Genomic DNA, 11,579 nt, shown 5'->3' with positions numbered 1-11,579 from the left:
CCCTACATCCTGCATTTTAAACCTAGAACTACATTAAAAGAATGGCCAAAACAAAACCCCCCATGACTAACTATGTGCAACATTTATTCTCAGATGGATCATTGGAGCTGCAGTGGTCAATGCCTTCTATTCCCCCAACAGGAACCAGATAGGTAGGTTTAAATAGCTTCAAACAGCTGCATGGAACTAATTAACCACTTTTTGCACCACAGCAGAGACAAACCTGCCTGTGCCCATAAGGAAACTCCAGGCAAGGCAGTCAGGCTGCTGTTTCCAGCACTGTATGATGAATATTCAACTCCTTCTCTACCATTAGAGCTGCCTTGGGTTTGAAAGCCTGAGACAGCAACTTCTGCTACAGGGAATGGTCCCAGTGTGTTCTGGGCTGTTCCTGCTCTGTCTCCACATTCTGATACACCCCTGGGCAGCTCCCCAGTTCCCTCTCTGTGCCAATGGCACTGAAATTGTACTGGTAAGAGGCATCCCAGACACAGAAATGTGCCTCTTATCCCACCAGCCATGGGAGGTTTAGCAGAGCTGCTGGGCTGACCTTTCCTGGGTTTTGTCTCTGAACAAACTATTTGCTCTGCAATTTCAATATCTCACTTCATAGAAAGTATCTCATTAAAATGAATTACTTACAGTCTTGGTTCATCTAGACGACTGATGCTCTTCATCTCGTGTAGATGTGATGGAAGGCAAATCCCAGTGATTCTGGATAAGGTTCTTGCCAGCAGAGTGAAGCAGGACAGATTTTCTGCCCTCCTTTCTTCCCTGACTGGCATCAAGCAGCCTTGGTGGGCTGGAGGAGCCACACCTGGGTGTGCTTCATACCCCAAGTGTTGTTGGGATCAGCACATGATTTATGACTTTCCCCTAACCCAAGTAAAGCAATAAAACGTGCATGAGCTCCCCTATAAAATGGTTCTAACACGCAAACTGTGCCTGTCTCCAACAGACAGTTCCTAAACATTCTGTTCTTGACTCACTGCAGACAAAACTATGGACCAAATTAGGCTAAGCTTCATGTAAATGGTGCTTGGGCCTCAGACAGGGAGGTGGTGCAGCTGCAGGTGTGCTGAATTAAACCTTTATTAGCTTGTTGTTTTCCATTCATCAAGAGAGACCCAATTTCACATGAGACATGAGCTTGTTTCTAACCATTTCACAGTTTGTGTTCCTTCTGACCCTTTCACCAAGCAAACAATCTGCTGCAAAGGATGCAAAAATAAAGCCACCTGACAGTATCTCCCTCTCTGTCCCCCTCTCTGCAGTTTTTCCTGCTGGGATCCTCCAGCCTCCCTTCTTCAGCAAGCACCAGCCACAGGCCCTGAACTTCGGGGGCATTGGGATGGTCATTGGGCATGAGATCACTCACGGCTTCGATGACAACGGTGAGGACTGAGAAAGTGTCATTATTTCAGCCAAAACTCTCCCCACTGTGAGGAGTCCAAGTGTTGGGGCTGAAGATCCCTGCACACACAGTCACATCCCACTCAGTCACTGCCTGGGAGCAGAACAGCCTCACTGGAAAATGAGGAACAAGAAATGAGCAGATGTTCAAAGTAAATTGAGTCAACCACAATTCCGAGGAAAAACTGTTACTTTTACAGCATCAGCAGATGAGAAACACAAAGCAAACAGACACTCAGGCTCCTAAAGCACAGTGAAATCTGTGCACAGCGTTCTGGGGAGGGAAGAGCTGTCACTGATGCCTTGAAATCCCAGGAGAGACTTTGTTTTTCACACCAACACTTGGAATAAATCAACTTTATTATCTTTCTCAAATACCACATAAAATGTTTGGGGCAAAAACTCACTTCTAACTCCACAAGCCAGTGATTTCTTACACAGATGATTTCTTCAAGGTGTTTTTAATGCTAATTAAGTTTGTGCAGATGAGACTTACACACACGACACGACTTTAGAAATCAAGTTCTAGGGCAAAGACAAACCCTGCCCTAGCCAGAGAGCTGAGCACACAAACCCCAGAGCTGCAATTCCTGCTCTTAATTCTCTCTGAACCTCAGTTCTGTCACATGGAGCCACAGAACCTGAGTCCCCTCAGAGGGGGAAAGTTTTGTTACATGATATTTGCTTCATCCCGTTGGAAATACAACTAGGCCTTAGTGCTACACCTGAAGTCAGAGCTCTGACTGAACAGCAATTCATTTAATAACGGAGACCACAATTAATTCTGCCCATTCTCTCGTGCCAAAGAGAATAAACTGTGCCAAAAACATTGCTGAGCACCTAAATCAGAAGAGAGAGGGAGGTGCAGCTCTCACATGGCAGGTGCTGCACTGGCAGAACAGTTGCTCTAAGATCCTCTCACTCAAGACTTCCCCTTTTCTCTTGGATTTTCCTGCAGGTAGGAACTTTGATAAAGATGGGAACATGTTTGACTGGTGGAGCAACTTCTCAGCTCTGCACTTCAAGGAGCAATCCCTGTGCATGGTGCACCAGTATGGGAACTACACGTGGGAGCTCGCGGGGGGCCAGAACGTGAGTACCCACGGCCAGGGCACAGCCAGGGCACAGCCCTGGGCACTCAGGGACACGGGGACTGGGGACTGGGACCTCCTCAGGGGGTAAGCACAAACCCCAGACACTGCAGGTAACTCCTCTGGCAATAAGACACAGGAGTTGTTAGAAGTTTGGGTCAGTAGTGCAGCCCAGAACACTCTGTCTGTGTGCAGTGATCTTCTGCCCAGCCACGGGTTCATGTTGTATTTGTGTCTCTTTTCTGTTCTAATCTGCAGCTTTTACCCTTATAGTTTTTAATTTTCATCCTCTCCTTTCTTGCCCCAGCACAGTCACTCTGTTCCAGACATGCCTGTCTGTGATGTGTGGCTGTGCTTCAGCCTGTGGTTTTCAGAGCTGCTGTTTTTACTGAGTGTGGAGTAACCAAATGGTTATTTTTACAGGTCAGTGGCATCAGCACCTTAGGAGAAAACATTGCAGATAATGGAGGAGTCCGACAGGCTTATAAGGTAACTCTCAAGTGAGCTAACTTCACCCCTGGCATCCAGCAATGTGCTGACCTCAGGGAGCTCAGTGCTTTAATCCAGCAGGTTTACAACCCATGGTTAGCAACAGGGACCCAGGAGGGAGCAGCACAAAGGTGGAGCTCAGGGGTGAGCAGGGAATGTTCTTCCCTGCAAATAACCCTAACAGGTGTCGTGGTAAAACATTTTAGCTTTGGTGTTTTGAGTATGGCACCAGTTAAGTTGTTTATAAAAGAGCATCCTGAGTTTTCAGACATTTAAACTGCCAGTTCTGACCCCGAGGGATGTCATCTCAAGAAATTACTTGGGCAAAATGGTTCTAAAAGCATTACAGATGTGGAGGATCAGTGTGGGAAGACATAAACTGCCTGTGTACAGAATCCATGGATGTTCTGTGCTGCTGGGTCTATTCTTACCCTCAACTCTCCCTTTTGTTGCTGTGCTTTGGGACTCTCTCAGCCCCTGAGAGGCTGCAGCAACACAATGTTGGGAATTAACCAGCCTGAGGACACATTAACTTGTCTCCATCATGTCAATATACCCAAAAAAAGCAAATTGCCCAATTAATGTGTAACAATAACAGGTAATGGATTCAACGCTGAGCAAGATTGTTATCTGCTATTTTATGAGCAGTTACCTGAAGAGAGAAAAATCATCACTACAGAGCTGTGGAGGAGATTTAACACTTGATTTCCAGATACAAATTCCTGCAGAAAGAGACAGTGAAGTCAACAGTGCTTATGCTGAAAGCTTTTTCCTAAGTTTAGCTGTGCTGTTTGCATTAGAGGGAGAAAAACCACAGAGGTACAGAAGGGAAACATGTTGTGTTCATACTCATTGGGATTGAAGTCTTCCACCCCAAAATAACATTCAAACCCTCATCCTGCTGCTCCTCTGAGTTGGGTCTGTGATCACTTCCAGGCCTACTTGAAGTGGCTGGAACGGGAAGGGAAGGAGCCAAAGCTGCCTGGACTGAACCTGTCCCACAAACAGCTCTTCTTCCTCAACTTTGCCCAGGTAAGATCACTCAGTGTTGTGCCTCAGGACTTCAGTTCCTCTGCATGAAGGAACTCCTGGGTGAAATCCAGCACTGACAGAGCTGTCCCAAAGCATCAGAAACAAAAAATAACTAGTAAATCATTGTAGCTGTTCTGCTTCCTCTCCAATCACACTGTATATACTCCAGTGATACAGTAACTGGGATGGCTCTTAGGAAAACCTTTGAAAACCAGTGAGAGAGTCGAAGAGAGTTCCCTTTGATACTGACAGACTATTTACTGATCCTCCCTGCCCAGGTTTGGTGTGGTTCCTACAGACCAGAGTATGCCAGCCAGTCCATAAAGACAGATGTCCACAGCCCTCTCAAGTACAGGTGGGTTTTACTGGTCACTCCCCTCACTCCTTCACAGCACAGGAGGAGAATTCCATAACACACGAGATAAACCCACACTGACTTCCAGAATTCCTCCCGTGGCTTGTAGGACACTGCCTGGTGAGTTTGCCAATCCACAGGGAATGGAGTAGGACCCAGACCCACTCTGCTCCAGCATTCCATTGGTCACATTCTCTGTATTTCCTTGCACAACACATTCCATGTTCTGTAATGGGTTTCTGAGGTTGCCATGGGATGTTCTGAGGTTCCAAATCTCTCCCTGGTCACAGCACTCATTTCCCCCAGCAGCATCCTCCCTGCAGTGGCTCTGTGTGAACAAGTCTTTTTCTCTCTGTTTAGGGTGATGGGATCTCTGCAGAACTTTGAAGCCTTCTCAGAGGTGTTTGGCTGTGGGGAGGGCACAGCCATGCACCCCCCGGGGAAGTGCCGCGTGTGGTGATGCTCAGCCAGGCTGAGGGTGCCACACGCTCTGGGCACACAGCACACGGTGACAGGGATGTGCCTGGGGCTCTCCCAGTCCCTCCCAGCCACGGCTGAGGGTGCAGCTGCTGCAGTGAGAGCCAAGGAACCACAGGACTCCCAGCTCTCCCAGTGCCACTGGGATCCAGGACTGTGCTCCCGGCCACAACGACTGTTCCAAGGACATCCTGACTGTTACTGAACACTGCATCAGGGTTACAGAGACTCGTTCTTCAGTGGAAACAAACCCAACCACCAACTTATTTTTCAGAAAGGAGCAATGATTTTAATATTTCTTTCAACTGCACCTTCTGGGGCTCAGCAAACCTCTCAGAGATGTTTCCCTGAGCCATTCCCAGCATTGAGTTTCTGGAGGATTCTTCCTCAGCCTGGGTTAGAGGTAGTGTAAGGCCTCGTGCTGTCTGTCTCCCTGCACTTTGACCACTGCTTTGTTGCCAGAGATTGCTGTTTGTCGTGCCATGTCACACAGTGAGCTCAATGTCCAGATGCCTCTTGCACTCTCCTCCTGCACTTGACTTCCTCTGCTCCAAAGAACAACCCCAAAGTGAGGACTCATTAGAATGATCACCTCTTAGGAGTACAAATTCTGTCTTCATGGTTCAATTACAAGGTCCCACCCTCCAGAGATATATTTAAAATGATGCTTATTCTTGTAGAAAGTGTATAAAATCCTTTTTTTTTTTTGCCAAATAGCAAACATGTATCCATGGAAACAATGAAGCTGGTTTTAACCCTGTGCCTTTTCATCTTGCCATAGGCTATTTTTCAGTATTTACACTTGAAAATGTAACATGTATTCATTTTTAATAAAATCTAAAAAAAAAAATAAAAACCACAGTGGCCAGATCAGCAAGGATTTCCCCGTGGAGAGGTTTGAGTGGCCAGTTCCACAGGGATTTCCTCGTGGAGAGGTTTGACTGGCTGTCCTGCTATAACAGGAGCATTTTAAACTGCCAACACTTCATAGTGGATTTTAAATACTCTTCCAGCAGTTGCTTTTCTTCCCAGAAATCCCTGGAAAGCCAGGTAGTTCCTGCTAGTGTGAAATCCTGGTGGGATTCTTGGGGTGTCCTGTGCAGGGCCAGGAGATGGACTCGATGATCCTTGGGGATCCTTCCAGCTCAGGATATTCCACGATTCTTGTGATTACCAATCACCAAATCACACTACTCCTTCACTTATCAGATCTCATCACTTCACTAGCACAAGGTTTGAGTCTCTAAAGTCAGATTGGCACAGAATCCTGCCCTAGGAGTACAAGTCAGTGTTGTCTGTGACCAGACCATGGGACAGTTTGGGCCTTGGGAATTGCATTCCTTCCACTTGGCCCTGCAGTCTCAGCAGAAGGGCAGTGACAGAGGCTGATCCCAGGCTGGGAGTCCCTGCTGAGCAGGAGGGGACTGGGGCAAGGGACAGCTGCATTTCACACTCCTAGGCATTTGCTGGGCATCAGAGACGGTTCATTGCATCCTTCGGGAAAGAAGGACCATCCCAATGTTTTCCAGGAGGAGGAACACGAAGCCTTTCCTTCTCCCCTGCTGCCACCTGGTGACAATCCGGCCCAGCTCCTAAAAAGGAGAGTGCAGGCTCCTTGTCTCTGAAATTTCTCCATCTGGGGGTTTGGTTTGCCCAAAAAGCTGTTTACTCCACACTGGCAATGACCCTTCATGCACAAGAGGTGCAGAGGGACAGGCAGTGGTTAACAATTAGCCAATTCCACAGCTGCAAATGTTGGAAAACATCCAAGCCCAGGAAACATTAACCAGATAAAGAGCAAAGACCTAATCTAGAGGAGGGAAAAAAAGGGCAGAAAAAAAGAAATATAATTGCCCAGTTCTGATCTTTGCTGTTCCTTGTGGCAGAACCAGGAGTCAGAGTAGCCCCAAAGCAGCAGTGGATTCACTGGGTGCAGTGGGTTGTTCAGAAGGAAAGGTTACAACTGCCTTACTGACTTATTACAGTCACTAGGAATAAAATCAACTTGAAAGATGCAATAAAGGTTCAGTTCTCATGTGTGACCCCCAGCAGACACACAAGGCTCAGCAAAGGCTGTGCCTCTTTTAGCTTCAGATACTTCCAGAACTTTTTCCAGGAATTGTGGCACTCCTTTTTGCACAAGAGCAGCTGGGACTGACACTTTGCCCTTCCAGGATTACTGCAATGCAAATGTTTGCAAAACACGGAAATGATACCATTGGTTGCTCTTCAGAAAAAAAAACAACACCTAAAAAATCACTATGTTTGTACTCTTAGAACTTGAACAGAAAGTGTTTCTGCATGGACAGATCTGCGTGTGCACAGCAGAATGTTTTTCAGGAATTTCCAAGCATTCCCTAAAGCCTCTGCCTGCACATTTCACAGCAGAGCTGTGGAGCACAGTCCCTGCAGCCACTCCTGAACACCACAGAGTTCCTGAAACATCAACCTCCTGTGCCAAACACGCTGAACTAACTCTGCTGACCAAACAACAGTTAACAAAACAAAGCATGAAGAAGTTGTCTATATTTTCCCTAAGCAAAGGGTCACCAGTTCCCATTTTTTCCATTCCTCATGGTCATGAGGATGCCTCTTTCCAGGTGTCCCACTACACCCACCCCACACCTTCTCCTTACTCCAGCTTCTTCCACATCTCATATTATAGACACTCTGGTAGCTAAAGCATTTCTGTCCTCACCAAACCCTCCCCTACAAACACCCATCAGGGTGCTCATCCAGAGTGATGCTTTCCCTTATGATTATGCTAACAGCAACTCAGAGTTTCCCCATTCTGAGGTACCAGGAAAGATCTTCCACACAGAGAATGTGATTTCATTAGTAAAAAACTTTATTTTTATACACATAGTACCTTAACTCTCTTTAGCAAAAGCTGCAAGTTTCCTGCTGTGCTTTCCCCATCAATATTTTCACTAGTCCTAAGAAAGAAAATTCTGTCCAAAATGTACTTAGAAAAATGTGTTATAAGCCATGTGAAATGTTTAAAATGACCAAAAAAAAAATAAGAAGGTATTTTTTAACACCAACAAGCAACAATGGAATAATTAATGCGTACCAAGTGTGAGCTGTCCCTGGTGGAAGGAAGGAAGGAAGGAAGAACTAACTCCTGGCATTCCACACAGGCCACTGCCCCATGAAGGGAATGTAAAGGGGAAGAGGTTTCCAGCCCCTGGTGATGCTGTTCCATGCCTTGGTCACTCAGCTGATTCAGACCCTGGTGCTTCACAAGATGCTTTTACTCCTTTGCAGCTCCTCCTTTTCAGTTTCAAGCTGCCTCTTTCCCCAGGAAGATTTAGAAGCAGAAAGCTTGGTTTGGGTTTATTTTAACCATCCCCATTGCCTACCACAGTTCAAATAGGAATGTCCTGTTCAGGTCTGGGTTCTCTGGGGTTGGCACTGGTTTCCTGCACAGGAACAGCTGCTTGATCTCCTTTCTCCTGGGTTGGCATCAAAGCCTGACCCTGCTGTTCTCTCTTTAAGACATGTCAAAGGATAACACAGAGTATGAACAGTCAGTTTTCACCAGCCTTTACCAGTAAATCCTGCTCCTTCCACTACTAGTAGCCAGTCTTGTGCTTCTTCCTTAAGAGCAAGAGCCACTGTTGGGCCCCTCTCAAATCACACAGCCCATTCCCTGTTTTTCCCACAAAACACATCACTGGGAGCAGAGCTTGCAAATCACTAACAGGAACTTTTAGGGGATACAAAATGCTACAGGATGGAGATATACAAACCAGTTACATAAGACAGACTTGTATTTTTAGTAGGAGTTCACCTCCAAAATCCCCTTGAATGTTCTTTCTCAGACAGTGTCAGGGGATAACAAGGACCCTGGGACTAGATCCCAAGCCTCCTAGTGGGAATCACATAAAGGGAATTTATACTCCATAGCCCTGGGGATTCTGGAACTCACAGTATCCACCAGCTGCTCCAGTACACACTGAGCCCATCAAACACAGCACATACTCAACAAAAAAACCTCCTGCAGATTTCAATGTTCTACCCAAAGAGAGCAAAGAGATACTCACCTCTGGCTCCTGCACAGCTGCAAAGGAAAGGTAACAGTCCCATCAGAAAGCAGCAAGGGCAGCTCTGTACCACTGCCCTTTCCTACCCATGCTGTGCCAGGAGTGGGGCAGCAGGGAATGTTCCCTCTGGGCACAGGCACAGCCCCAGGGAGACCACACACAGAGGCAAACTGGGGCACAGAGGTGCTGAAACTCCCTTACCTGCACCTCTAACTGGCTGCTAAGGCAACAGCTGAAGCCCTAAGACCATCCTGCACAGTAGCATTACAAAACTACCCCTGGGCAGTCACCCTCTTCACACTTACTTGACACATTGATTTTCCTTCTCTTCCTTTGCCAGAGGAACACCAGGACAGCAACCACAGTCAGCACCAGAAGCAGTAGGATCACAACAGAGATTGCCACAATCAGAGGGTTTGGCCTATCAAGTTTGATGTGAGAAAAGCAATAACTGTGGTGTTAGAACCTGCACTGCCACTGCTGCACTGTTTCTGACACCACATCTCCACAGCCAAGAGAATTCCCAAAGGTCTTTCTGACTTGATGGGTAATCCAAGGGGGAGCTGAGTCTTACATCTGGTTCTAAGCACAAAAGGATTCTCCCCAGAAGCAAACTCTCACCTGCTCTGCCCTAGCTAAGGGATGTGTCAGCTGGCACCCAGGTACCCATGGCTCCAGACCCAGCTCTGCCAGAGCCACCCAGGAGTCTCCCATGTAGTGACAAGTTCAGCCAAGGGGCTGAAGGCTAAATCTGTCATGTTAGTGAGTTTGTGAAGAGATGAGTTCAGCTGTTCCCAAGAAAGACTGGGACATGAGAACACGATTATGCACTCGGTGCCTTACTGGAAGGAGGACACTGCTGGCAGCAAAATGCAGACTCAACAGTCAGAGAGCAGTGACATCCCCAGAAAGAGCCAGAGCTGCTCACCTGGGCTGTGGTGTGCAGGTGTCAGACATGCTGGCTGTGGAGGAGGTTCCAGGAGGACAGGCTTCACACACGTTGTCTGTGGTCTTTGTGCCTACAAGGGAGAAGCCACAGGATTTCTCCCTGCACCTCTGGCTAAGGAAATCTTCAGTCATAATTGTAAGTGACCCTGCAGAGACTCTTCAGCACAGACAACAGCTCACACACTTCTGCCTCAGCACACAGGGGAAAAGCATCCTTGGCCCCATCATGGCATTCCATAGGAAAGCTTTGCTGCTGGTGTTCCTCACGCCCTGTTGGCTTACCCTTTTCTTTGACCATGGTGCCAGGCAAGCAGACAGTGTAGGGCTCACAGAGTTCACAGTCTTCAGGCCCAGGATTACTGCAGAAATGCTCGGGCAGACAGCCACACACAGTGTTCTTCGTGTAGGTACACTCTGCTACTGGCATGAGGTTGGCTCCTGAGAGGAATTCACATGCACAGCCACAGAATTGACAGGGGACAAACCAAAGCACAACAGAGCTTTTAGCCTTGCCTTGGTGCACTGAACAGCACCAGAACTTTGCATGTGTAATAAGGGCTCAGTTCCTCACAGATGCAGCACTCTGGGTCACATTTATGTCTGTCCCAACTCAGATGTTTTTACATTCGCTGTCCTGGTAGAGTTCTTCCAGACCTACCTCATCCCAGTATTCCAGGACTGTTCTTTACACATCTCACTGCAATCTACAGGAGCCTTTAAACACTAAGAGAGAGGCTGCAAATCAAACTTCCAGTGGTGCCAACTGGAGCTCTATGTCAATTTTTCCCTTCCACCCCCCGAATGAGGCAAGAAAGGGGAAGGGAGAATGGTTCCACAAAAGGCATGAAAAATGCATTTAAACTGGTTCTTCAGCATCCTCCTTACCCTCATCACACAGCTTGCATGCTCTGCACTCTGTTAAACCATTGGGGTGCTCTGTGTAGGTACCCTCCATACAAGGCACACACGTCGTGCCGGAAAAGGCAGTGCAGTGCTTGTGAACACGGTGTCCTAAAAACCAGGAACAAGTGCCCAGAGAAAGACCTCTGTTAGCAAAGCTCACACAGCCAGGGACTGACACTAGCATTAAATCACATGGAACTGCTCGTTCCTCAGAAATATCCTAATAACAATGAGATAATCCTGAAAGAGAAAGCAAAACCCAAAATGAAGGTTCTCAGAAACCGTCTGACATTACCAACTACCACAAGAGTGACTCTGTTGATGGTTACACCCACTTGGAGACTTTCAAAGAAGGGGCAGAGCCTGGTGCTGGGTGAGGGGTGAGTGTTGGCTGGAGAGGACACCCTGGGGTGATGCTCAGGACCGTGGGCTGACCGAGTCTAGTCAGGGTGCAGTGGGCACCAAGGTGGTGCTTGGTCCCCATGGCTGCTGCCCACTGGGGCAGATCATCCTGTGGCCACTGAGATGGGTTAACTCCTAGGCACTGCCCACTGAGGAGGGTCAGCCCTTGACCACTGAGATGGGTTAACTCCTAGGCACTGCCCACTGAGGAGAGTCATCCCTTGACCACTGAGATGAGTTAACTCCTAGGCACTGCCCACTGAGATGAGTTAACTCCTAGGCACTGCCCACTGAGGAGGGCCACCCCATGGCCACTGCCCACTGAAGTGAGTCACACCTATATAACCACTGACTCAGGCTCCACTCGTGGGCACTGGGGCAGGCAGGATCCTCCTCTCCAGCCAATGTGACCTGCAGGCATCC

At 47.7% G+C, this 11,579-nt stretch overlaps 2 protein-coding genes across 3 annotated transcripts in view; one reads left to right on the top strand and one right to left on the bottom strand.

Moving 5' to 3' along the window:
* Nucleotides 1–4,840, top strand: part of MMEL1 (membrane metallo-endopeptidase-like 1) — a 20,399-nt gene extending 15,559 nt beyond the window's left edge. For both annotated transcript variants that reach the window (XM_009083607.1, XM_009083608.1), the window contains 7 exons: nucleotides 94–152; nucleotides 1,275–1,394; nucleotides 2,372–2,505; nucleotides 2,928–2,993; nucleotides 3,930–4,025; nucleotides 4,304–4,380; nucleotides 4,741–4,840. In XM_009083607.1, coding sequence (XP_009081855.1) covers nucleotides 94–152; nucleotides 1,275–1,394; nucleotides 2,372–2,505; nucleotides 2,928–2,993; nucleotides 3,930–4,025; nucleotides 4,304–4,380; nucleotides 4,741–4,840 — 652 coding nt within the window. The remainder of the gene's footprint in view (nucleotides 1–93; nucleotides 153–1,274; nucleotides 1,395–2,371; nucleotides 2,506–2,927; nucleotides 2,994–3,929; nucleotides 4,026–4,303; nucleotides 4,381–4,740) is intronic.
* Nucleotides 4,841–9,742: 4,902 nt separating this feature from the next.
* On the bottom strand, nucleotides 9,743–10,862 carry TNFRSF14 (tumor necrosis factor receptor superfamily, member 14; the record flags this gene model as incomplete). Its single annotated transcript, XM_009083609.1, has 3 exons — nucleotides 9,743–9,759; nucleotides 10,134–10,289; nucleotides 10,737–10,862. Coding segments are annotated over 3 exons (299 nt in total), but the record flags the coding sequence as incomplete, so codon positions are not given.
* Nucleotides 10,863–11,579: the final 717 nt, after the last annotated feature.

Source organism: Acanthisitta chloris, unplaced genomic scaffold, assembly GCF_000695815.1.
Source record: "Acanthisitta chloris isolate BGI_N310 unplaced genomic scaffold, ASM69581v1 scaffold20211, whole genome shotgun sequence".
NCBI classification, from domain to species: domain Eukaryota; kingdom Metazoa; phylum Chordata; class Aves; order Passeriformes; family Acanthisittidae; genus Acanthisitta; species Acanthisitta chloris.
The sequence above is the reverse complement of the archived record's forward strand: the minus strand, read 5'-3'. Positions and strand labels throughout refer to the sequence as shown.